Source organism: Erythranthe guttata, chromosome 11 (assembly GCF_056151865.1).
Source record: "Erythranthe guttata isolate IM_541 chromosome 11, IM_541, whole genome shotgun sequence".
In the NCBI taxonomy this organism is placed as follows: domain Eukaryota; kingdom Viridiplantae; phylum Streptophyta; class Magnoliopsida; order Lamiales; family Phrymaceae; genus Erythranthe; species Erythranthe guttata.
In genome coordinates this window covers 1401330-1427943 of record NC_142543.1, presented here as the reverse complement: position 1 = coordinate 1427943, position 26614 = coordinate 1401330, and the positions used below count along the sequence as shown (strand labels likewise).

The following is a 26614-nucleotide window of genomic DNA, read 5'->3' as shown; positions in this document are numbered from 1 at the left end:
AACATATATACAAATGTTGGTGAAAATATATTGAGTTCAGCTTATGTTCGTTTAGTTGTCGACTTGTCGTTATTATGTACAGTTTGACTAAATAGTAAGAGTTACTAGTTGCTCGATTGATAATATTCGTACTCGATTACATATTTTGTCATTAATGTTAGCAGTAGTCATCTTATTATTACGATTCATTTTATAGATGGTGACTAGAAAAATATATGCTATAAAGCTGTCGGAAGAGGTTTGCAATTTAGGTTCGATCTTTGCAACTACTTAGTACGTAAGTAACTTTTCGGGGAAAGAATAATATTTATTCAGAAGAATTTCCATGAAATCGAAGGTCCAATTCCAGGCTCTCAACTTGTTTGGAAAATGTGAAACGATTAATCGAAACTCAGAGACGGGGTGTGTTTCCACAAGTTAATCGAACGAGACGAAAGAACACTAGTGCGTCCGGTAATTGACTTAACCGATCATCATCATCATCATCATCATCATCATCATCATCATCATCGCCAACAAGAAGAAATTACTCAAATATTGGGATAATCATGTACAGTAAGTAAATTAAATAAGGATTTTTTGCAGATAAAAAAGGCTGAAGCTTTGACGAAAGATCAATCACCTTTTTCCTTGGGTTGCAAACTCGTATCAGCTCCGACTCGCTTCCCGCCCATGGAGTTTGAATCTTTGGGCCGAACACTCGAAATTGGGCCGGGCCTTATGGGCGGACAAAAACATTTATTTTGTTTATCATTACTATATATATTATAAATAACTTTATCTCAATTGGGGATGTAGCTCAGATGGTAGAGCGCTCGCTTAGCATGCGAGAGGTACGGGGATCGATACCCCGCATCTCCACTTTAAATGTATTTATACTTTATTTTTTCATTTTTTACCTCCCTATTCATACATGATACTTACTATATACTTGGATGTGATATTAAAATCTATCGGCTGAATATGGTAAGTAATTCAATTGTCGCAAATTTCCTGATAATAATAACATAGAAAAAAATCCAAGACCTCAATACGAATCGATTTTGTTTCAATATTCCGAGGCCAAAAAATTCTTATATAGATATATATCTCTAGCACATATTTTTTCTATGTGGACTATCCGTACACTACGCGCGTACATCTCGTAAATTCGTCAAAGATGAACAACATTTCTTGTCACCAAACTAACATAATTTCAATACCTCTACTCTTAATAAGCTTAGCGCTATTTTCGAACACGATTCAATCAAAATCACAAGTGTTCAATTACTCGTCGGAAAAGAGAGGGGAGTGGAGAACTTCGTGCCCACACGTGCAAATCCAAGTTAGCCAAGGCGACGAGTCTTCAGTGGGGATACCGAGGTTTAGTGTAATGATCGTAAACTTGTGTATGGATTGTTGGGTTGCTAGGGTTCACCTTCACTGCGGTTGGTTCGCTTCGGCTAACGTCGTTGACCCTAACAATTTTAAGCGGATTGATTACGATAATTGTCTCGTTTACGGGGGTAGGCCAATCCCCGGTGGCCACGCCATTGAATTTCAGTATTCTAATACTTTTCCTTATCCTCTTTCAGTTGCCTCCTTTGTGTGCTGGCCTTAGTCTAATTTTTTTAAATTTAGTCTTGTACATCAAATGTTTTATCTAATTAATAATCATGTTGAATTTTCCATGTTTTTTTTTTTGCGTATTTTTATCGGTTCCGTTGCGTAAATACAATCGTTTTTTTTTTCCTTCGTGTGTGTATATATGATTCGTTGTCGGCTCAGTTCGACCAGGAGGTAGGAATGAATTAATATACAAATTGAAATTGGAAATATTTTTATTATTTAATGTATAGTAGTAATTAAATTAGTTGCAACATTCTTTAAATATTTAGTATAATTATCTAGAAATATTGTTAAAGAAATAGTAATTAAAAAAAAAACTGAATAATAATATTAACGGAAGCTAATTTAATTGAATGGCTGTGATATTCCAAGACTGATTAACCAGAGTACTAATCCAAGGTTAATTACATGATAATCCCTTAATTAATTGATGTTTTATCAGGCAAAAGTGGCACTCCCAAATCAATTATGCAGCTAATTGTACTATTATCTGAAGCTAATTGGCTGCTCTGATCTTCACTAATTACATCTTCATGGTCTTTTGCTTTACCCCACAGCACAACGTAAAGTCCAATAATCACAGCCAATCCTCCTAACAAGCTATTATCAGGAAAAACAAACAATCAATTAATTAATAAGATAATCCATATTTCCCCAATTAATTAGGTGATGCTTTAAAGAGTTGTACCTTCCAGTGTACAACTCTTCGTGCACAAAAACACACGCAAAAACCGTGACAATAACTGTGCACAGAGGATTGAACATAGCAGAGAAGAGTGGCCCTCTCCTTGCAATGCACCATGCTTGTGCAAAGAATGTAACTGCTGATCCCAAACCCTAATAATTTTTGATTTTATTTAATAATTAATTAAATGTTCTTGAAAATTTTAAAAATAAATTTACTAAACATAACAATTTTTTTTTTAGTTTTTTGAACTCACAGCATAAAAGCAGCAAAATAGTTGAAGGGGTGAAGTTAATTTCCACGAATTCGTATTCGGCTCGACGATTAGTGTCAATATTCCAGATTGGATTGCTGCTATTAAGCACATCCATGCTGTTAGTGAAAGATGATCTGGGTAGCAAGCAGTTACATGCACCTGTTAATTAAAAAAAAAATGTGACATATACATTTCAATTAATTAGAATTTATATAATATAGTTTACGTATTTTTTGTCGAAAAAAAAAATGTTGAGATAAATAATATAATAATACCTGGAGAATTAGCCAAATAGACCAGCAGAAAGAGCTACCTAGGAGAAACAAACAACCTAGGAACCAAGTGTCTTTTGTTGGCTGATTATTATGAAATCCAATTGTGTTTAGTAATTTAGGACCTTTCAATAATGCCATTGCAGCTGCACCACTTACACAGCAAATTGTTCCGATTATTTTTGCGACACTTCTCATGCTTCGCAGCTCGACTTTTTCTAATCTAATATTTACAATTGCGAAAAATGAGATTAATTTTTTTCAATGATTTTGAATGAATGTATATAAATAAATTAAATTGTTACCCCAAGATATAAGCCATGATAAATGTAATAGCAGGCACCAAATTGGCGAGTGCACTTGCAGCTGATGACGAGGATAAGTACAAACCCTCGAAATATACGTTCTGGTTAACTGTCACACTGCCAAAAGAAGAAAAAAAAAAAAAGATGAATTTGTAAAAATTAAATAGGTAAATTACAACCACACCCCTATGGTATGATTAAATTATAAAAAAAAATTCTTAATGATTGGATAATTACAACCACCCCTCAACTATAAATCTTCTTAAACGCCCAGTACTCTTGTGGTGTCAAATTTAGTGGATACATCTGGATTATATGGAATATTCTCAACTTCGTACCCGTTTTATACCATTCGAGCTCCACATTTTGAAGTAAGATGATCTTATGATGTGGTTTTTGACTTGTATATATCAGATTATGGTGCATCATAAGCTGTATATTTGTACAAAACCGAAACAAACTAGAGAATATACCACGTAATCTAGAAGATTATATTGACTTTGACGCTATAGTGGTGGACGTGTAAGAAGATTTATAGTTGATGGGCATAATTGTAATTATCCAAACATGAGGATTTTTTTCGTAATTTGACCATACATTAGGGAGGTGGCCGTAATGTACCCTAAATATAAATATCTAGCGAATATTAATATAATTAACCTGGATTAATCCCCTCAATTTTTATTTGAGTTTAATTTATCCACAATAAAAAAACAAATTTGTACGAATTAGTAAGTAATGAATGAATGAATGAATTACCCGACGAAAGAAAGCAAAGATATCAAACCGAAGGTCTTCCATCCCATAAAACATCCCTTTGTTCCTCTCCTGCATGCACACACAGTGTATATATATATATATATATATATATATATATATATATATATATATATATATATATATATATATACGTAATTCATCACTCGAACTGATCAATATAATGAAATGTTAATTAATTATGAAATCATAAATGAAAATGAATAAAATATTAATAAATAAAAAATACCTAGAGAAAATAGCAATGGGAGCAATAATGAAGAAAGCAATGGATTGCCTGTAGACAACAAAAACCCTTGAGCTCATATCTTCAAGAAGAGCAGCTCTTCCAGTTAGTGTCACTCCTGAGTATATGAACTGACATACTACCATCACTATTATCGGCTTGTATTCTTCTATACCCATTCTTTCTCTCTCTCTCTCTCTCTCTCTCTAGAAATAACTCTCTCTCTCTCACTGTTGTTCTAACTTTCTTATTTATAATCCCCATATCAATGAATTATTGATGAATAAATTACGAAATTCCTCATAAACTTACATTAAATTACAAAAACCACCTCCATCTATTTGTAATTATCAAAAGTACAGTGTGAATCGATCTCACGGGTATTTTTTGAGTCCAGGATATTGACTTTATACACAATTTTAGATATTTTCTTCTATTTCTCACCTATTTAACATAAATATTTTCTGTTAAAAAACTCGATTAACAGTTAATCAGAGGGGAATTTTGGCTATTATAAATAGGCCAGTGGTGGTGTCTTTTGATATTTAACCTAAGTTTAGGGGAGTTTTTGTAATCTACCCATGATTGATTGGAGTAATATTATATTTATAAAGATGACGGCGTTCATAGAAAGAGAAATGGAATTTTGGTACTGTACTAAATTACTAATGTAAAGTAATATATATAATTAATTTAATAAAAACGGGTCGAGTCGCGGAATATGCTGACGAAATGACGTAATTGCCATTGGCTAATTATAAATATTAAAAAAAAATGTATATTAACAAAATATTACTCCCAATGCAGCATTGATTCATCAGATCTTAATTTAAATATATAATAACAATAAAATAAAGAATTAATTAAATGAAGACAAAATATGTGTGTGTTAGTGTTCATGCATGAGAGGGGGGTGACTGGATTTCATGTGGAGAGATAATAATTCAATGTCAGGTTTTTTATCGTACTCTTCCTCTCCATTATGTTTGCCAGCGGCCGATTATTTTGACATACATTTAATTTAATTTGTTTTTTTATAATCAAAATCATATTTATTTTAATAATAAATAATAAATAATAAATAAAAAGATAAATAATAATTTAGCTTGAGTTGTACTCGAAACATCCATGGTTGCTCGTTAAAGGATAGGATTGTACCTTAAAGAAGAAAACAAATGGGTAGTGATAAGGATGATATCAAAACTTAGTGGTCAAATGTTGATTGATGTCTTTAAATTTAGATTTATTAGCACAGACCCCACTCTGTAATCTCTACTTGTCGAAAAAGTCCATATATTAAAAATATTTAACAATAACATCCCTATGTTATGTTTTACAAAGTACACAGTTTCTTATGTTAAAACTGGTTCTTGACTTAAATGAAATGACAAAATTACTCCTAATATTTTTTAAAAATATTTCAATTAAAAAAAATTATTATTTTATATTAAATATGAGAGAAAATTATGAAACTTTTATTTTAGGTCTTACAAAAATTATGGGTAAATTTATAATTTTCTAAATTTATGTTTTAAATGGGTATTTTGTCTTTTTACATCAAAAAACATACCTCAAGTCTCGAAATCCGCACGTGCAACACACATTCAACTTGTAGGGGCCTTATTTGCCTTGACTAACTTTTATAATGGGGGTTTCTCGTAATAATTTTAACACGAGGATTTTTTCAACAATAAGAGATTATATAGGGGTGGTTCTTGAAAAAACTCCTTTAAATTTGTGGTATTGTATTGTGTTATTATACCTTGCACCAAAAGGCGAAATCCCTCGCCCCCAGAGCCCCCATCCCTTGGCTCGACAAGGATTGATGGAGGAATGTAAATCATGGTAACTCAACGGCCCGTTAATGTAGCGAACTCGGACCTGGTGCCCACAAGGAACCAACCCTCATTGGAGTTGAAATTCCCACACTGAGGCTGCCAGGATTCATTCCTAGGACATTGCACCAACTTACGACCTCCGGAACCAGTTGAGCTACACCCATGCAGGCTTATGTTATTATACCTTGTTATAGTATAGAATGTATTCCATTTAATTTATTGTATGCATGCGTTCAAACTGTTACCCAACAATTACAACAGTTTGTTATTTACCGTGTCATGGATTTCATGTTTATATTATGGGGTTATTTTACATAAACCCCTAGCCACCAAATTAACTAGGAAAAAACCAAAGTCCAAATCATCATTTGATATACCTCCTGAGAAACGAAAGTACTATACTATCCTTATATGCAATTTTTTTGACCAAACTGCATTCAACACTTCTGGTGCTACACTTATCATTTTTGCTGATTTATTTATTATTATATATTTTTTTTAATAATAATAAACATGTTTGTTAAATTTATTTATATATATATATATATATATATATATATATATATATATATATATATATATATATATATTTTAATTTTTTTAATTTTTTTTATTTTCAAAACAATATGTTTACTGTACTGAAAATAACTACATGTAACTATAATACCTATAGTAATTCGTAGTTATGTTCGTTTTTTTTTTCCCCATATTTTTAGTCGATCAATTGTAAACACACACGAGTACTGGCTTATACAAAAGAAATTCATAAACCCCAACAAAAAATTACAAATATCAATATTTTTATTATAAATCACCTCATAACTAATAAAATACAAATCGAAAATACACAAATATATGCATATGTAACTACATGTGACTATATGTATAGTAATGTATAGTAATGTATACAGTTTGTTGTTTGTTGAACACTGCTTCACATGCAAATTCAACCAAATTTTTGACACATTCAAGGTGAGGATCAATGCCTTTCATTAAGCTGCAATTGCAAAATCAAAACACAAAAAAGATTACTTTAGTGCAAATCAACAAAATTTGAAGAAACATCAAAACACTCAAAAATCAATAAACACTAAGAGATCGAGAGATAGAGAGAGAGGTTATTGCTGGGAAAGGCTACATATTTTAAATCAAACAAACAGTGACTCCTTACCCCCCTCGCCTCCTACTAAAACCCTAGGCGCCGCTAATAACCACCCCCGGTCCGCTCGCCCACAAATGCAAAAAATTATAAAAATAAATTTGAAAACATAAAAACAACGAAATTACCATCAAAATATAGATCTTGACGAGAGGAATCCAACGGTGGGTAGTCCGTCAAATTTCGACTAGTGGAACACAAATACACCTCCGGAAAGACCACCGTCGTCGAATGAAAAAAAATTGCAGAAACAGATCTGCGCTCCAAACTGAATGAAAATCACCACCAAAAGAAGTAGCTCGACGAGCGGAATCCAAAGGTAGTTAAACCATCGAATTCAGACCACCGGAGAGAGAGTTATGAATTCGGGAAGCAATTTCGCCGGTGGGAGGTTTGTGGAGGCGGGATTTTAAATCTGGGAGAAGAAGAGAAACACCAAAATGTGTGTGGCTAGGATTTAAAACTGAATTTAAAAGGGTATTATAGGTACTTTAGGGTAGCTTAGGGGGGTATGTCAAAAAAATTTTGAAATGAGAGAGATTTCTCTTAGGGTGTAATCTACTTGATTGTAGTTCTATATAATTTCGAAATGATGGTCAAATTTACGTGCGAAAGTCATTAATAAACTCCGAATCTTAATCGAAAAATTTGCCAAACGACAAATGATTTTATGTAGTCATGTTCGTTTGCTGAAATAAATGCAACATCTTTGTTTTTGTTATTATTATTATTTTATTTTGTTTATTTATTTAAATAGAACAAACATATCATGTAATTTTCTTATGGACAACTTGTCATTTGAGAAAAAGAATATTCTTTTTTATGTAAACTACTAGGGGAGGCTAGTTTGCTAAACACGTTTATTTAAACTTAATCTTCTACTTAATTAGCATTCTAATCCATTGCCACGTCAGAAGATTACTCTTAAGATTAAGATGGTGTTTGCAAAAACTTTTAAAAATAAATTATGAGCTTATTTTCTCATATAATCTGTTTTTAGGTGTTTGCAAAACTAATTTTTGCTTTTACTTCTCTTAAAATAAGTTGTTTTAAACTATAATTTCATGTATATGCATGCTTTCTCTATTTTAGTTAATTTTCCAGATTTTATGCAAAAGTTTAGAATTAAGCACTTAATATCAAAATTAACTTACAATCTTTTGAATAAGCTTTTGCAAACACCACCTAAAACTTGATTTTCCATTTAATTAGCATCGTATCAAATTGTAGTTAAGATTTAATAATGGGCTTAAAGGAATTCTTATTATAAATAATATAACAAAATATTACACTTCGGGCTAATGGGCTTTGGAACCGGCCCGATTTGGATGGGCCGTTGCAGTCGGACATGTGGATTACTCTATGCTTCTTGAATGATTTATTTATTTTAAATTTTACGTTGAATGAAAAATGTTATTTTTCCGAAAATTATGTAAATTCTTACTAATAATCAAATAAATTGCAAGGAAATTACGAAATAGCTCATTCTTTTTAGGAAATTAATCCAACCCCTTCAGTTTGTAAATCTTTTATATCTACTCCTTTACAAAAGGACATAAATGTAAAAAAATTACAAATTGCAGGATGTGTATGTAATTAATTATTGAAAATGAAGGATATTGAGAGAGTTTTGTTATGCAGTCAGATTCGATTTGTTCGACCCTACACCCGGTTAAAAACACCGGGTGGGTCTTCTGCTGCCACGTGTCTATTTTTTGTATTTTATAATAGATTCCCCGCTAGGGTTTACCTCTAGGAGTTTTAGAAAAATAAAAAAAAAACACGTGGCAGCAGAAGACCCACCCAGTGTTTTTCACCGGGTGTAGGGTCGAAGGAACCGTCAGATTCAGGGATGAATGCGACCTACAAACATACTTAAAGGGACAATTTCGTCCTATTCACCCTTTAAAATGATTTGGTGATTGGTGAAGGATCCTCAGGACCTCTCCCCTTTTTCTGGGACCGTTGCGATTGCAACACGTGTCATCAACTAGGTATGTTCCACGTGTGATATGGTACGTACACCCAACGAACACGGTTCATTTTTGTTTTATTCCAACAATTTTTCAATTTTAATAAAATATGGGTAATGTATGCAAAAACTTTTGAAAATTTTAGAAATTGGCAGATTGTAAATAAAATTAGAATATTTTTTACAATTTTAGAATTATAATTTTATAACATATACCGTACCGAATACTAAAATTCTAAAATATATTTTCGAATACCAAACTAAATTTTCGACACTATCGAATTCTCGGTTCGATCGGTGTATCAGCCGAGTGAACACGGGCCATAACGAAAAGCACCGAAAATAGGTACAAAATACAAATTTTTATTACATGTTTGAAGCAAATTATTGCAATATGAATAAAGAAGAGACAAATGAAATTTCTGATACACTGAACTTTAGGTAGAGCCAAAATATTAATTATTGTGCCCAATTTTGAATAAAAAAACATTTTGGAGGTGATAATAAGTGATGAATGTTGGCTTATATATGGAAAATTGAATTTTTTCACGTCAAAATCCATTCTTCCTTAGTTCATACCCACTACAATTTTGCCCAAATGTGACCAAGAAACATGTGACATGCATATTTCAATTTGGATAATTTTGCACGCAATTCGAGACCTCAAATCACAATATAATCTTTTATATATATATACAACGTGTTTTCACACACATTGATGGATTAAACGGGACACACAAGTCAGATGCTTGGACGAAAGGTAGGGTCGAGAATACGAGATCAATAGGAGTCAGAAGATTTGTCGGAACGTACATTTTCCAATGAGCTGAGGTTTTTAATTATAGTGTTATTAGTAGAGTCATTATTTGGTTAGAGAGCTCTAAATATGATTAGTAAACTCTAATGGGCTTATAAGATCTTATTAATGAAATCGGGTCATGTGTTAATGATCATGTCGGTGGATAAGAGATCGACTCTTTTACATGGCCCAAATACTCATTAGCTTACTGGGTCGGTCCAATATATATATATATATATATATATATTATATCATGAATAAAGTGCTACTTTTTTAATTTTTTGTTCAATAAATACTAATTTTAATACGTGAATTAAATCACCTCCCTAGTGATTGATAAAATTAATGCATACCCTATACCTCGGAAAAAAAGGCACAATACATTCATACTCGATTAAAACGAAATTAAGCAATAGTGGTGTGATTATCACTAATCATAGAAAAAAAGTCAAAAGAAGGCATGTGTATATATTAGCAAATTGCCATAGTTAGCAATGTTTACACCATATTTATTGGCTAAGTAGATCAATATATTCATTTAAGCCCAAGCATATTAAAGAGTGGTGGTACACTTCAATTCTTGTCCCCCCCACTCACTTTTTTTCTTTTTTTTCTCGATCTAATTTATCGGGCTTCATTAACAATTTTTTTCTGCCCCGACTCGATAAAAACGTACATATTTTGCTAAATTAATATAATTTTGTTAATCTCGAACCGTCTATTCCAACCCAATTTTCATATTAGGGTAAATTATACAAATAGTAAAAAGTATAGAGTAGAACAACTTAGGGTGCAAAATGCCATTTTCTTATTTCAAGGACGGCATTTTGCTAAATACTTATAATAAAAGGGTGCAAAGTGAAATTTTGTCCCAAATTAGTCAGACTTGCTAGAAGCATTAGTCTGCAGAAGTGGCGTCACATGATTGGTTTAAAACCAAAAAAAAAAAAAAAAAAACTAACTTTGTGATTTGTTCGACCCTACACCCGGTGAAAAACACCGGGTGGGTCTTCTGCTGCCGCGTGTCTTTTTTTGTATTTTATAATAAATTCCCCGCTAGGGTTTACCTTTAGGGGTTTTAGAAAAATAAAAAAATGAACACGTGCCAGCAGAAGATCCACCCGATGTTTTTCACCGGGTGTAGGGTCGAAGGACCCTAACTTTGCCTACCCATCACCCATCAACTCACTGACAATTTCACTATTACAACATTAAATTCTGCAAACCTCCCCCCACCCCCACCCCCACCCCCCACCCCCCATGCAAAAAGTACATATATCTAAAAACTATATTTTCTTGCCGTGTTGAAATTAATTTCCCTGTTAATATCGGTAATGATAATAATGACTGATGCATGACTAATTATAAAGGCATCTTTACTTAAAACTAACTATTATATTTTGTATTTAATCATCAAAAAAACTATATTTTGTATATATATATAAATATATATATATATGAGAAATTGTATAAGTAGTAGTAGCCTCACCACACCTGTGCTTAAATAAGTCTATTTATTTCCAGCTAGCACACAAAAGAGGTATACAAAAATGCAGCCTTTTCTCCATTAGTGTAGCTCAAAAACAAAACTGTACTTTTTTTCTCTTCTTCCCCATAATCAAAAATTCAAAAAACCCAAAAAAATAAAATAAAAATCCAATCTTTCTTTCTCTCTCTACAATGTCTCCACCTCTGTATGCTTGGCCTTGGGAATTCTTAGCTAGTTACAAGGTACATTAATCAACATATTTTTTTTTTGAAATTTTTTTTCACCTGCATTTTCTTGATCATGGGTTTTTTTTTTTTTTTTTTTAATTTTAATTACAGTATGCTATATATGGGATATTGGTTGCAAAAGGGTTGTATTCAAAATATCAAGAAGAAGAAGAATCATGGGGTATTCATATATTCATAATATCTATGGTGAGGCTTTGTTTGTACCAAGCATGTACTTCTTACAGCAATATGCTCTTTCTTACACGAAACCGCCGAATCGTTAACAAGGGCGTTGGTTTTCACCAGATTGACAAAGAATGGCATTGGTAATTATTATTAATAATTAAAAAAATAAATAATAATAATAAAGATTGGATTTTTATTTTTTAATTTTTAATTTTTAATTTTCTTGTTCATACACTCATAATTTTTTTAATTTTCTTTTTAATCAGGGATAATTTCATATTACTGCAAGCAATTGTGGCATCTGTGATGCTGTACATTTTTCCCACCTCTGGAAAAATTGAATTATTGAATAAAAATGGAATTACAGAAGCATTAGTACTTCACATTGCAATTTCAGAGCCACTTTTCTACACTATTCATAAATTCTTCCATGGAAACTATCTTTTCACAAATTACCATTCTCTCCACCACTCTTCACCTGTACCCCAAGCCTACACAGGTACCATAATTTTTAATTTAATTTTTTTTAAATATTTGAATAATTCGGGTTTTTTTCGTTTTAATTAAAGATTTTAATATGGTCACTTTATTCAGGTGGACATGCCACATTCTTGGAGCATCTTTTGTTGACTATTGTGATTGGGGTACCGATAGTTGGTTCGTTCTTGATCGGTCATGGATCGTTGATCTTAATCTACGGCTACGTTTTGATCTTCGATTTTTTGAGATGCTTAGGCCATTTAAATGTGGAGATAATTCCCCACCGTATATTTGATTTGATCCCATTTCTCAAGTATATGATCTATACTCCAACGTAAGTCGATAATTTAAATTGTGACTATGTATATTTTACGGAAACAATCGATTTTCGTTTAGAACTTGTTACATGTTTCTTGAAATGTTGCACTTAATCATCTAAATTAAAAAAAAAAAATTAACTCTGTTTTCGAACAATTTAAAAAAAAAAAAAATCTTCGTTGTGATATATTAAATTAATAATTCTAACTATTTTTTTTCCGGGTATGTTGTATCGAAAATTTGCAGGTACCACAGCCTCCATCATGCTGAAATGGACACCAATTATTGCCTTTTTATGCCTCTTTTTGATGCATTAGGGAACACACTGAACAAAAAATCATGGCAATTGCATAAGAAAAACTACTCGATTTCAGGTCGGCCTCAAAAAAATTATTCCCCGTTAAATGTCGATAATTTGGACTTCTCGTAATTACATCATGTTGAAAATGCATGCAGATTACAAAGAAAGAGTACCCGATTTCGTTTTCCTTGCACATATAGTAGACATGTCGTCGGCGCTCCACGCCCCTTTCGTGAACCGATCAATGGCGTCTTTGCCTTACTACACAAGAATTTACATGTTGCCCTTTTTGCCCTTTTCGTTTACGGTGATGCTATTGATGTGGGTTAAGTCGAAGGCTTTCTTGATTTCGGCCTACACTATTAGGAACCGTTTGCATGAAACGTGGGCCGTTCCTCGTTTCGGTTTTCAGGTTTTTATTTTTATTTTTTTATTTTCTTAAGTGTGATTAAGTTTTGTCTTAATATAGACAACTTAGATAATCTTGAATTAATTTGCACTAATTTGTAAAATTTTCGGCAGTATTTCTTGCCGTTTGCTGCAGAAGGGATTAATAAGCACATCGAAGAAGCTATTCTTAGGGCTGATAGAATGGGAGTTAAAGTCATTAGCCTTGCTGCTTTGAACAAGGTTTCTCTCACACACTCATACACACAAATTCACACACAGTATATATATATATGTATATGCAATCTTGTTTGATAATATGTCAATGAATTAATGTAGAATGAGGCTTTGAATGGAGGGGGCACACTTTTCGTCGAAAAACATCCGAATCTTAAAGTAAGAGTGGTGCATGGGAATACGTTAACGGCAGCTGTTATCCTTAACGAGATCCCTAATCACGTGACGGAGGTTTTCTTGTCCGGAGCCACTTCTAAACTTGGACGAGCTATCGCTCTTTATCTTTGCAAGAAAAATGTCCGAGTTCTCGTAAGTACTATATATAGATATAGATTAAACTATATTACATTCTTGAAAAAATAGTAAATAATCACTAATCACATTAATTAATTAATTAATGCAGATGCTAACTCTATCAACCGAAAGATTCCGAAAAATTCAGAAAGAAGCGCCGCCCGATTGTCAAAAGTATCTAGTCCAGGTGACTAAGTACCAAGCAGCGCAGAATTGTAAGGTAAATCGATAACGTAACGCTTGTTCGTTCGCAAAATTTTCTCGATTTTTTTTTTTCGATTTGTGTGATTCTTGAAATTGTTTAAATAATTAAATTAAATTGCAGGCATGGATAGTGGGGAAGTGGATAACGTCGAGGGAGCAAAACTATGCACCGAGTGGATGCCATTTTCATCAGTTTGTGGTGCCGCCGATACTTCAGTTCAGACGAGACTGCACTTATGGTGATCTTGCTGCCATGAAATTGCCTCAAGATGTTCAAGGCCTTGGATCTTGTGAAGTAATATATTCTAAACCCCATCTCACTATTTATTCGTTGTCGATTATTTAATTCGTCCTATATCGGGTGAAATACAACATATACATCTTTACTAGGAGTGGAATTTTAAATCGGGACGAAATTTTCGATTTCCGATGATTCTGAACCGATTTTTTTTTCCGATTTTGAAATAGTACTTTTCATTGCAAATTTCGAAATTCCGATTTTTTTTTTTTTTTTTCGTTTTTTGGATTTGAATTGGAATAAAATGAGATTCTGATTTCAAATTGGCCGGTTTCAATTTCCGAAATTCCGATTTTTTTTTTCCCAGAAATGTACACATATAATAGCCATATTCTTATTCATTTTGTATTTTAGGCGATTGAAAAAAATTCCAAATTTTCAAATTCAACCAATTCCGATCCGGAAATTCCAATTTTTGAAATTCGGATTTCTAATTTTTTCGATCTTTTTGGAACGGAATTGGAATTAGTTTTTCAGTACTCCCGAAAAAAATCGTGTTTTTTTTTCTTCCCGAAAGTGCGATCAGTCCAATTTCCACCTCTAATATGTGCACCATTCATCTATACACACATCCATGTTGGTGTGTGTGGACGAACGGTAAATATACGTACCTGATGTACCCTTCACCGGGTGCATCATAGCTTAATCTTCGTTTTCAATAAAACACTAAATTAAAGTTAGGAAACCTTTGATTTAATTATTGCTAATGTTTTTATGATTTGTTAATTTTTATTTAATTATTTATTATTTATAATTTATTTTGGTTGATGTAGTATACAATGGGGAGGGGAGTAGTACATGCATGCCATGCAGGTGGAGTTGTACATGCATTGGAAGAATGGAGTCACCATGAAGTTGGTGCTATTGACGTTGACCGTATTGACTTTGTCTGGAAATCTGCTTTGAAACATGGTTTCAAGCCTGTCTCTTCTATCACATCATCAAATATTTAGAAATATGTTTTATCTATTTAAAATTATGTATTAAATTATACTTTGTACCCCTCCATTTTTATTTCAAATTTCCGAATATTATTGCAATATTGGTTAATACTATATAATTAATATTCCGGTTATATTCTGATTTTATGTTGGTGAGAACCAGGTTGAAATCGGATGGATCGAATTGAAAATTGTACTTTTGAAATAATTTTATATTTTTTTTTTGGAAATAAAAATTAATTCTAATTCCGTTCGAGAAGAATTTGGGGAAATAGGGAATCAGGGTTTCAGAAGACGGAACGAAAAAATTTGTTCCAGTATTTAAAAAATTAAAGTTTTCAGAATTCGTTATGAAAAACCTCAAAATCAGAATTTTCGGATCGAAACCGGTGAAATTCGAAAAAATGTAGTGGCAAGTATTGGGGGCCTCTTAATGGTTACATAATTAAATGGATTTTGGAAGAGACTTTTCTGATGGGCTAAACCCATGTGGTAAAGTATGAGATTTTATTTTTTATTTTTTATTTTTTTATTTTTTTAATTATTTTTTCCCCCAAATTTGGCAGTAAAAATTGCAATTATTGGTTTTTTTTTTTGGGGAAATATGCAATACACCCCTCAAATGGAAAATATTTTGAACTAACGCAATTGACTTGGAAAGACTTTTCCCTACATCCAAATTTCATTCTTAATTAGTGAGACCCCCTAGACTAGTGTGAGAAGACAAACCTACCATCAACTACTATAACCTTAATTATCTGCTCACCTACCACTTTCATCTTCTTCTCCACCTCTCCACCTAGACCCTCAAACACTCCTAAAATTTCAAGCTTCATACACCGCCGTTGCCGCCGCCGCGCCGCCACCGTCGCTCATCGTCCGCCGCCACCGCCGCTCATCGTCCGCCGCCACCGCCACCGCCGCTCATCGTCGACGCCGCCGCCACCGCCGCCTCTCTCACGCCGCGCCGCCACCATCGCCGTTGTCGTCGACTCCCCCTCCCTCTCTTTCGTTAATTTCTACCTTTATTTATGTATTTTTCGATTTCTCTCTCTCCCCTCTCTCTCTATCTCTCTCTCTCTCTCTCTCTCTCTCTCTCTCTCTCTCTCTATTTTTTTTTGTTTTTTTTCTACAGATCTGGAAATACAATTTCAGATATGTACTGTAGCAGCAACAGTAGCAGCAACATGACTATAGTCATATTCAAATATGACTATAGTCATATTTATGTATTTAGTTAGATGAAATGAAGCGCACTCCCCCTCCATCTTGTTCGTTAGTTTTCTCCCTTTATTTATGTACTTTCGATTTCTCTCTTTTTTTTTTTTTTTTCCTCCAGATCTGAAAATATAATTTCAGATCTGTACAGTAGCAGCAACATGACTATAGTCATATTCAAATATGACTATAGTCATATTTATGTATTTAGTTAGATGAATTGATGCGTACTCCCCCTCCATCTTGTTCGTTAATTTTCTCCCTTTATTTATGTACTTTCGATTTCTCTCTCTCTCTCTCTCTTTTTTTTTTCCTCCAGATCTGAAAATATAATTTTAGATCTGCACAGTAGCAGCAACATGACTATAGTCATATTCAAATATGACTATAGTCATATTTATGTATTTAGTTAGATGAATTGAAGCGTACTCCCCCTCCATCTTGTTCGTTAAATTTCTCCCTTTTTTTAATGTACTTTCGATTTCTCCCTCTCTTTTTTTTTCCTCCAGATCTGAAAATATAATTTCAGATCTGTACAGTAGCAGCAACATGACTATAGTCATATTCAAATATGACTGTAGTCATATTTATGTATTTTTTTCGAATATGGCTGTAGTCATTTTTGAATACGACTATTGTTGAATATGATTGTAGTCATATTCGAATATGTTCTATCTTCTCGTTTCAAGTTGACTTGAAATAACAAGATTCAAATTGTGATTCTTTTGTGATATTTTTTGTGGATGTTGATTGTATTGTTTCCCTAAACAATAGGGAATTTTAGTTGTTTTATATAATTTGGTAAACATGACTGTACAACACTATATAATCGGGATTTTGAAGCTAAAAATGTAAAAAAAGTGCAATATAAAGAAATAATATGACTACAATTGATATAGTCACATATAGTCATATTCGGCGTTGTAAACTGTCCAAAAAAAATTCAATTTTTTGTTTAAGAAAATATTTTTATTAAAAAAATATTAAAAAAATAAAAAATAATAAAAAAAAAATAAAAAATGACTAAATAAAATCCGAAAATAATAAATAATAAAAAAAAAATCATTTTTTTTAATGTGGTAGCAATTTTTAGGAATTTGGAAACATATTTTTAGGAATTAAATTATTATTATGGAAAGAGAGAAAAAAAGGAATAATTGGGTGAAATTATGCTAGTTGATATAAGGGTAGAATTGGAAATACAATATCTAGGGGTTTATCACAAAGAAAGATTTAAGGGATGAACATATCACCATTTATTAACTATATGAGGGGTTTATTGCTAATGACCCCTTTTTTTTTTATAATAATTAGTTGGATGATGAAGATACATTTAAGTTTTCAATAGTACGAGGTGGAGAAAAAAAATATCTAGGCTCTAGCCTTCAAATTCTAACTATTGAATTGTTGAATTATAATCAAGAATAATAATCCGAACTCATTTAATTTTACAAATGTAACCAAACAAGGTCCTAATTTCATACCCAAACAAGAATCATAGGATCATTCAAACAGCTGTATGTCGGTAATATAGCTAAATTTCAATGCATGCATGTGAGTACCTATGATGTCTTTATTCATCTATTTATTATTTTTTTTAACAAATGACCTAAACTTCGTTCTCGTGCAATAGTCCGCAAAAATCACACCGGAAATGTAAATTGCAGATGGACGAACCACGTGTGATGAATTCGATCAAAAAATTATTACCACATAAATAAAATAAAATCTAAATTGTTAAATGTCACACTCTGGTTTCTATGTGGATTCACAATATAGCGAAAATAATAGTAGTAAATTCAAATCAAATATATAGATGACAGATGTATATATATATATATATATAGAGCTGCTGAATCAATCGTGGGGGTGTGGATAGTGAAATGTCATCTCCGATAAATGGGGTTCATGAATATTAATGAGGCACACGTGCATGATTTTTTATACTTCTATAAAAGAAATTCTATTATTCTTGATTTTGGTACAATATTTTTATTTTAATACTATAATATCTTAGGTTAATTATTAACCGTAGATCTGATTAAATAATTACTCTCTAAGCACACAAGCATACGTGTGTACTTATGTGTAGATTTACGGTTGAAATCTATCTAATGTAAACAACCAGCTGATGTAACATCTCATTATCCCAGTGCATACATATGTGTGTGTGTGTATATATATATATATATATATATATATATATATATATATATATATATAAGTAGTATATGAATTAAGAGAGAATGTGAAAAGAATAGGGGAAGCAAATGATGGGAAGTTAGAGAACAGTGTTTAGCTTTGTTAGGACAATAGGATGGCCCATCCATGTGTGCACATGCATGCGGCCTCTATATAATATCTCTGTATCATTTATGTATCTATCTCTCTTTTATATATCACTGCATGCGTGCTTCTCTCACACCATAACACGCACACACACATGTTACTGTGTGCATCTATATATATATATATATATATATATATATATATATATTTGTAACTCTATTAAGAAGATATATATGTAAAATATTCCATATATATAAAATAAAAATGAATATTTGAAATTCGACGTATGGCATTCCGTCACCTAAGAAAATTAAATAATACTAAAATGATGAGTTGATTCCACCACATAAATTAAATAATAGTTTAATATGAATTTTGTTAAATACAAGAATATGAACATTTAGAAGAATATATAATTATAAATTATATATAAATTAACAAATTTATACTTGTAAGTATGTGTACATTTACAAATGTAAGTCTCTACATGCACATGCATGATGCATATATATATATATATATATATGCGTGTGTGTGTGTGTGTGAAATTCAAAATTCTGATGAAAAATTGTCACAATCTCCGTACAATTAATGAACTGTTTAGCTATAGAATATCTAATAAAAAATGAGGGTCACCGTAAATCTCGGGGGTTCACCCATTGTTCCAAGGGCAAATACGTACTTTCAAACGCCTTATGCCCACTATGGTTTTCGACCCACGCCATTTAATTATTAGTCCCTAACTATATATAATTTGTGGGCACCTAATTAGTAAATTACCTATGATTTTTGATTTTTTTTCCCCGTTTACTTATGTACTTCTTGATTTTTTTTTTTTTTTTTTTTTTTTTGAGTAAATGTACTTCTTGATTCATGTTACAAATTAAAAAGGAAAAGCTAAAATGACTAAAATGCCCTTGAGTTGACAGAATATTACAAATATGCCCAAAGATCTTGTCCGTTTTCTCTCCCGATCCGATCCAATCGAACCCAATTCCTATCTTATTAATGGAACCGGACCAGTCCTTAATGATCATGTAAGTGGATAATCAATCGGACCTTTTAAGTAGCCCAAATACTCATTAGCTTACCGGGTCGGGTCAACCCAATAAGGTATATCAGACTTAGATCTAACATCATTGACTTTCATATAATGGAAAAATTAACATATGTATATAAAAATAAAATAAAAAATGTACTCAATTGTGTGTATCTAGATATGTATTAATGTATGTATAAACCGAGTTCAATTACTAGGTAGGTAAAATAGAGAAGTGGCGCATATAAGCCAAAAGGAGGCACGAGATCATATATATAAATATCTCATATTTAAATTTGAAAGAACATATTATTATTAGTAGTTTGTGTTAGTAGATATTAATTAATTCACTGAGCCACATAGCTGAGAAATATAATATTCCCTCCGTTCCCTATTAAGTGTTGTTTTTGGCTTTGCACAAGGATTAAGAAGCTCAATAAACGTGTCTTGATTTTAGGTAAAATATATTAGAAAGACTAAAATAACCTTGATTATTTAATGATGTGATAAGAGAGAGTTCATACTTATAGTTGAATTAATAAGGTTAAAACAGGAAAAAATGCATTTAATACAGTATTGAAAATCTAAAGTGACAGATAATACGGAACAAAAATATTTTAAAAAAGAGACAGTTATTGTGGAACTGATAGAGTATAATATAATGTAATGAGTATATATATATATATATAGTGTATAAGAATTTGCATGTGGTGAGCATGTGACCACCTTCTCTTTCTTTCCATCAGAATATATATTTTTCCGATGTGGGATCCATTTTCTCCCCTTCTCTTCTTCCCCATGTTTTACGGATCATGCCAATATTTTTTTTATTTTTTTTTTATTTTTTTATTATTCATCTTTCTTCTACAATTATATCGCCAATCCTTAATTATCATTTGGATTATCCTAAGTAACAACTGACAATGTTTATTAAAAAAATATATATAATCCAATTAGAAATAATGTTTTCATCATTCTTTCTATAATTAGTAGAATGCCTGCACCATGCAGTCTCATAGTTAACCATATATAAATATATGATATGTCCCCAGCGAGAGACGTAAAACACACTAAACTAACTATATGTGACAAACTCGATCGATCTAGGGACAGTTGTCAAAACGAATTCAAACTTTGGTAAAAATTAAACCTTGCAGAACAATTTAAAGCGAATTTGATTCGATCTAATCACGTTCGAGATCGAAACTAATTTTGGTTGCCATCGGCACTTTTTAATTTTTCAACCCCTATACAACCTATTCATGATATATGTTTAATTAAGAGTCTTGATTATAATATTTTTTTGTTTTCTTGTATACATATGTACATGAAAAATATTCTCTTATAACAATTTTTAGGTTTACATTGCATCAATGGATTAAGACTTAATTATAATCTTTTTTTTTTGTCTTCGTTAATTAATAAACAAACCATATTTAATTAAAAATTCAAATATATTCTCTTTTAGGGTTTTATTTAATTTTAATTTAATTTATTGACATGTGGGCCAGCAATTTCCATGTGCCGGCATGTGGTGTGTCTTTCTCTGATTGGCCCACCATTAACCCTTTCTTTCACCAAATAAATGGGCTTTTATTCACTTTCTCCCATCTTCACATTTCTTTGGTTTCTGCTACTTTAATTTAATTTGTTCCATCCCACCAATTTTATTTTATTTTTTATTTTTATTTTTATTTAATTTTTCTGTCTGAATATTAATTTACACCTGGAATTCTTTGATGAAATCAAGGTATTTTTTCATTTCTATTGTCCTAAATATTTGTTCAATCTTTTTTTCCCCTTTCATGTAATAACTAACAAGTTAGTGGTTTTTTTTTTTTTTTTTTTTTTTTTTTTTTTAATGCAGAATGCCGGAGAATAGATCGGAGTCGATGAAACAAGAATTCCTCAAGAAATGGATAAAGGGTCTCCAAATATACAGCAAAACCAGCAATAAAATGACGATCCTCGATAGAAAAAACGCGATAAAACAGTCTGCTGACGTGGCCATAGCTTCAACAAGAAATGCCGAAACTCAGTGGAGCCGGGCCGTAATGGCCCGCATTGCGTCGAAGAACGAAACCGTTGTCGAAAAAATACTAGGCCGAAAAGTACTATTAGTCGATAAAAGCAAAGGCCGGTCGATAATCACATGCAGCAAGAAGATTGTGAGACGAAGCATTGTTAACGCTCATCGGAAAAAGGCGAGAGTTTTGCGTTCGATTAGTAGCGTTGTTGAAGATGGTTCGATTATTGCGAAGAAGATGGTGAAGAAGAGGACACGTGTGCTTAAAAGACTTGTACCGGGTGGAGAACAAATGGATGAGGTTTCTTTGATTAAAGAAACCCTAGATTACATTGCTTCTCTTCAAGTTCAAGTTGATGTTATGAGAAATATTGCTGCTGCTGCTGAGATTTTGGGCCGTACGGAAAGATTGTCGTTTTGAATAATATATATCATTTTCTTTATCTATTATATATTTTTTTTATTTCGGGTTTTTTTTTCTTTTTCGATTTTAGATTACGGAGAATTAAAGGAGGTAGATTTATGCTGTTATAGTAGCATGTTGTAACTCTATAATATGTACAGATGAAGAGTACTACTTACTCATCATGTTGATGAATCAAGTGCAGTAGCATTAAATATATTTCGGCACTTTGATTTTTTTCGTGTTTTCGTTGTGTGGCACTTTTTGGATATATGTATCCAATTTAAGTGAATTTTATGCAAACTACTATATAGTAAATCTTAGGTGAGATGAATTATATTGGTGAGAATTCTAAGTCATTCAGATAGCCAATTTATGTTTATCGATCATCGAAGACGAACTCTAAATTTACGAAAAAAAAAATAGAAAAAGAAATCGTTTGGTTGAAAGATTCTGATAATGCAAGAACATGTTATGAATTTAAAAAGAAAGTCACGAAAAGCAAAATTTTAAATTAGTTTATGTGGGGAAAACATATTAAATCAGAAAGAAGTTGTAAGAGTGATGGTGATGTGTTGCATTAGGAGAGATCACCAAATAGTTGCAGAAGCCAACATGCATTAGGAGAGATGGTGATGTATTACATTTTGTTTACTCTGGGCAATTTTAGAATTTCTAAAAAGTTAAAGAAACATGTTCGAAATGGCCAAATTTCAAAAAAAATTTGTTCCCTAATTATTTACATGATTTAATTTTCAATTGCAAATTGATAGTTGATAATAATATATATTTTGAATATATTTGTATGGAAATCTATAAAAGAACTTATACATAAATAAATCTTGTGTATGATTATCTAGCATATTTATAAATATACCCCTATACTTTAAACATTTACACTTTCCGTTTCCCCGTGTCCGTTTTCCCGTTTCCCCGTATCGCCTTTTCCGTGTATGTGATAGAGGATACCTTGATCTGAGTTTGGCATTCCACTTAAAAAGAGAATTAGGGCAATAATAATGGGATACATAGTCAAATTAGTACTTTTTTTTTTTACATTACTGTATCATTACAAAAAAAATAACATCAAAACTTACTGAAAGAAAGGAAAAAACATTTCAATTCGTCTAAAATCAAAACTCATTGGGCTTGAAAAGCATACACAACAACAGATGCTTGCAGTTCTCGATCCACTTTGAAGTGGGCATGAAAGAATCTTCTTATCTGCACGTTTTTCGTTTATTTGGTCAGACAAACACAGTCAAAGACGAGTTAAATAGAACCGACAATATATAAATCATAATCACCTCATAAAAATTATTCGAGACTAGGAACTCCTTCAACAACTTTTCTTGAGAATCAAACAGTACAATGTGGCTCGGTGCAGTCCAGTTTCTCACAAACTTCGTCGTAAAACCAAACGGGTCCTCCAAAAATCGGTCCGACTCATCCAATATTCCATTTTCTTCGCTGTTTAAACAAATTACGACAAAAAATTTGAGTCCCATGTTGTCCAAATCATACAAAATTTAATTCTATTAAAACACATCGATTCATATATATATATATATATATATATATATATATATATATATATATATATATATATATATATATATATATATATATATATATATATATCACCTCGGTGTACAATCCAAGAAACGCATAGGAATATTCTGATGGAGAGTTGAGTAGTAAGGTGTAGCATGGCAAGGTGTGAGAAAGAGAATACTTTCGATTTTATTCTCTTTCGCCTCCTTCGAAAGAAAGTTCATTACATCCTCAGTACCTCTCTGTGAAGCAGAGCAACAGTTAAAAATCTTCAAAAAAACGAGTGAACGAAAAAAATTAAAAAAATAAAAAATCGAACAATTCCTGCTAAAAAAAAAAAGAGAGACCAATATTACCTGATGAATTACACTCATATACAAAGCCATCGGTATATTAGTTACAAGCAGAAATAATGCTGACAATATTTGCATCTTCGATAAACGCCTTACGCGAGAATTTAAACTCTCTCTCACTTTCCTCTCGGACATTTTGGATTGTCCTAGGTTTGCTAATGCATATCCAGACAACATCAGTGCTATTGGAAGCACTGGAAGAACGAACCTGATATTTGGAGTCTGAATATAATGAGAAGCATTAATAATTAAAGTACTAATAGGCTCTAAATAATCGTATTTGTATATAGTGTAAATTCAAAGGAGAGAGTACCTGAATTCTTTGTGGCCAAGAAGGCTATAAATTCCCAAAACCCATACTACGAGTACAGGAAGTTTCCATTCTTTCGATTTAATACCACCAGCTACCGAAAAGGGTAAATACGTAAATAGCATGACGGTAAATCCTTGAGTTATATACCAGTGCCATGGATGAGTTCCGTAGTAGTCTCCGCCGGAAGAAAAAAAATTGAACTTTAGGAAGTTAAGAGGAACTATAACCCACGACCCGTAAAACTGTCGATCCAATAAAAACGTGACACCTAGCACGAGCCCCCTGGTTTAAGCATTCAAAGTGCAAAAATAGTTTATAGTCTCAGTATTAGATCTTCTTACATGGTAATTTCATTCTAGATAATTCTTGAAAAGCTGACTTTTAATCATAATCCGATGTATCTTATTGAAGTGAAAACTTGAGTTGAAAGCAAGATAAACAAACTTAATAAGAGCTCAAAAAGCACAAGAAACAACGGAGAGAACATATAAAGCGTTTATTGACACATACTAACCCTATTGGAACCACTTCAAGAAGGACAAACTTCAGCTTATCGCGTGTAATAAACAACTCGAGAAAGCCAATATATATCCAAGTGATTGCACTTGTCGGTCGAACGGCACATGCTAATGCCGCCACTGCCAAGGCAAGCTTTCTCGAACGAGGCGGAACTGCAGCGGGAGAGGCTCTCAAGCAGGGCCAGTAGTATAAACTCACAACCGTGAGAACTGTCTCTAAACTATTAGACAAAGTTCTCGTTATGGAGAAAAACACGAACCAGTTTGTTAGCTGCGCAAAGAGCTGTTGCCATAAAAAAGTTAAGTACTACAAATATCTAAATTCAAATCCACCGAACCGAAAATACAGTTTCCATATGAACGAAAGGATACAGCCCAGCTGGCTACATTGTTGCCAAACAAGACTCGAGATAATTCGTACAAGTAGTGATCGCCGATAGCAGCGGATACGGATTGAAGCAAACGAGGAGCCCTAATCTGTTTCAATATGGCAATAATTTCGCACACATTTCACGTGGGGAATTGATATATAAAAATTATGCAAAAAATTAATAATCGAAACAAAGACAAGAAGAAAGATAACTACCATGAACCAAGGGGTATCGAGATGGAGAAAGGAGAGAACTTTATAAAGAGCAGCAAACAGAACCGGATGCAAGTAACTCCTTATCCCCTTTTTCCATTCCCACGTCAAATGCCCATACCTAATTTTTTTAATCCAGCAATTAAATACAGTAATTTCCAATTTATTAAAAAAAAAATTGAATTGAATTGACAGATTCGATTTACCCAAACGCGATTCGATGGGCTACTTCGAGAGATTGCCAGTGTTCGTCCGGGTTGAAATACGTCTGCACGAACAACGAATTGATTATCCGAGTAACCAAACAAAGAAGAAATATTTTGTGTGAAGAATTATTGGGGCTAGGGTTTTTGGATGTGGAATTTTTGTTGCTGTCGTCATCATCGGCCGGCGATATGAGTACGGGGGGTTTCCTTTGTTTCATTGTTTTGTTTTTTCCCCTAATTATGCTACTGAATAACTGGATTTGTTTAGCGGTGGCGATCGGCGAGATGGGGAAGCTGATCGGTGTGGTGAAATTCGCCTGAGTTGCCGTGATTTTCAAATTGGCCAAACCGGATTGTAATTGGATCCGGTCTGAATGAATCGGGTCATACAGAGGAATTTTCTATTAGAATAAGAGTGTGTTTGAGTAAGCTTATTTTAAACAGCTGATAAACTCTTACCTCTGATAAGATGTTGTTTTTAGAGCTGATAAACTGTTACATCTTAATTTTATGATTAATTTTTTGATTGTAATACGTAAATTTAACGTTTTATTTTTATTTAGTTAACTAATTGCATCGATTAGTATAAGTTTATGATTAAATCGGATTTTTTAAAAAAAAAACACGTAAATTTAACATTTTATTTTTATTTAGTTGACAAATTGCATCGATTAGAATAAGTTTATGATTTAATCGGAAAAGAAGATCGCATATGTTTCGTGCTACGAAGCATGAAATGGACTTCTTCATTTCGTGCTTCGTCATATGAAATAGTAGAATTTTCAAATTTTTGGTTTTCAAATAGTAGATTTCATCTAAGCTTAAGTTTTCGTGTAAATCTATATGAAACGGT

The 26614-nt window shown here is 32.3% G+C and overlaps 4 protein-coding genes and 1 non-coding gene across 6 annotated transcripts; 3 read left to right on the top strand and 2 right to left on the bottom strand.

Moving 5' to 3' along the window:
• Window positions 1-788: 788 nt before the first annotated feature.
• Window positions 789-861, top strand: TRNAA-AGC (transfer RNA alanine (anticodon AGC)). Its single transcript has one exon. It is a non-coding gene; the product is annotated as a tRNA-Ala (tRNA).
• Window positions 862-1926: 1065 nt separating this feature from the next.
• On the bottom strand, window positions 1927-4358 carry UMAMIT34 (nodulin MtN21 /EamA-like transporter family protein). Its single transcript, XM_088825680.1, has 7 exons — window positions 4133-4358; window positions 3886-3954; window positions 3127-3243; window positions 2825-3044; window positions 2550-2708; window positions 2297-2445; window positions 1927-2208 (listed from the first exon to the last, which is right to left on the bottom strand). Exons 1-7 carry the CDS (start codon window positions 4306-4308, stop codon window positions 2028-2030), a joined length of 1071 nt encoding a protein of 356 aa, XP_088681806.1. The 5' UTR covers window positions 4309-4358; the 3' UTR covers window positions 1927-2027.
• Window positions 4359-11336: 6978 nt separating this feature from the next.
• On the top strand, window positions 11337-15393 carry LOC105961361 (very-long-chain aldehyde decarbonylase CER3-like). The gene is made up of 11 exons (XM_088825093.1): window positions 11337-11628; window positions 11725-11939; window positions 12066-12298; window positions 12394-12613; window positions 12844-12971; window positions 13054-13310; window positions 13421-13528; window positions 13625-13831; window positions 13926-14036; window positions 14142-14315; window positions 15092-15393. The coding sequence occupies exons 1-11, from the start codon at window positions 11578-11580 to the stop codon at window positions 15269-15271; spliced, it is 1884 nt and encodes a 627-aa protein (XP_088681219.1). The 5' UTR covers window positions 11337-11577; the 3' UTR covers window positions 15272-15393.
• Window positions 15394-21418: 6025 nt separating this feature from the next.
• On the top strand, window positions 21419-22474 carry LOC105961375 (sequence-specific DNA binding transcription factor). The gene is made up of 2 exons (XM_012985601.2): window positions 21419-21555; window positions 21673-22474. Exons 1-2 carry the CDS (start codon window positions 21545-21547, stop codon window positions 22250-22252), a joined length of 591 nt encoding a protein of 196 aa, XP_012841055.2. The 5' UTR covers window positions 21419-21544; the 3' UTR covers window positions 22253-22474.
• Window positions 22475-23239: 765 nt separating this feature from the next.
• Window positions 23240-26172, bottom strand: LOC105961396 (Alg9-like mannosyltransferase family). Of its 2 annotated transcripts, none has more exons than XM_012985619.2 (9): window positions 25762-26172; window positions 25559-25676; window positions 25345-25449; window positions 24969-25255; window positions 24455-24736; window positions 24145-24349; window positions 23879-24030; window positions 23542-23704; window positions 23240-23458 (listed from the first exon to the last, which is right to left on the bottom strand). In XM_012985619.2, the coding sequence occupies exons 1-9, from the start codon at window positions 25977-25979 to the stop codon at window positions 23375-23377; spliced, it is 1614 nt and encodes a 537-aa protein (XP_012841073.2). In that variant the 5' UTR covers window positions 25980-26172; the 3' UTR covers window positions 23240-23374. The 2 variants fall into 2 exon arrangements, with proteins under 2 accessions (XP_012841073.2, XP_088681483.1); XM_088825357.1 differs by having other exon boundaries at window positions 24969-25279; window positions 25762-26146.
• Window positions 26173-26614: the final 442 nt, after the last annotated feature.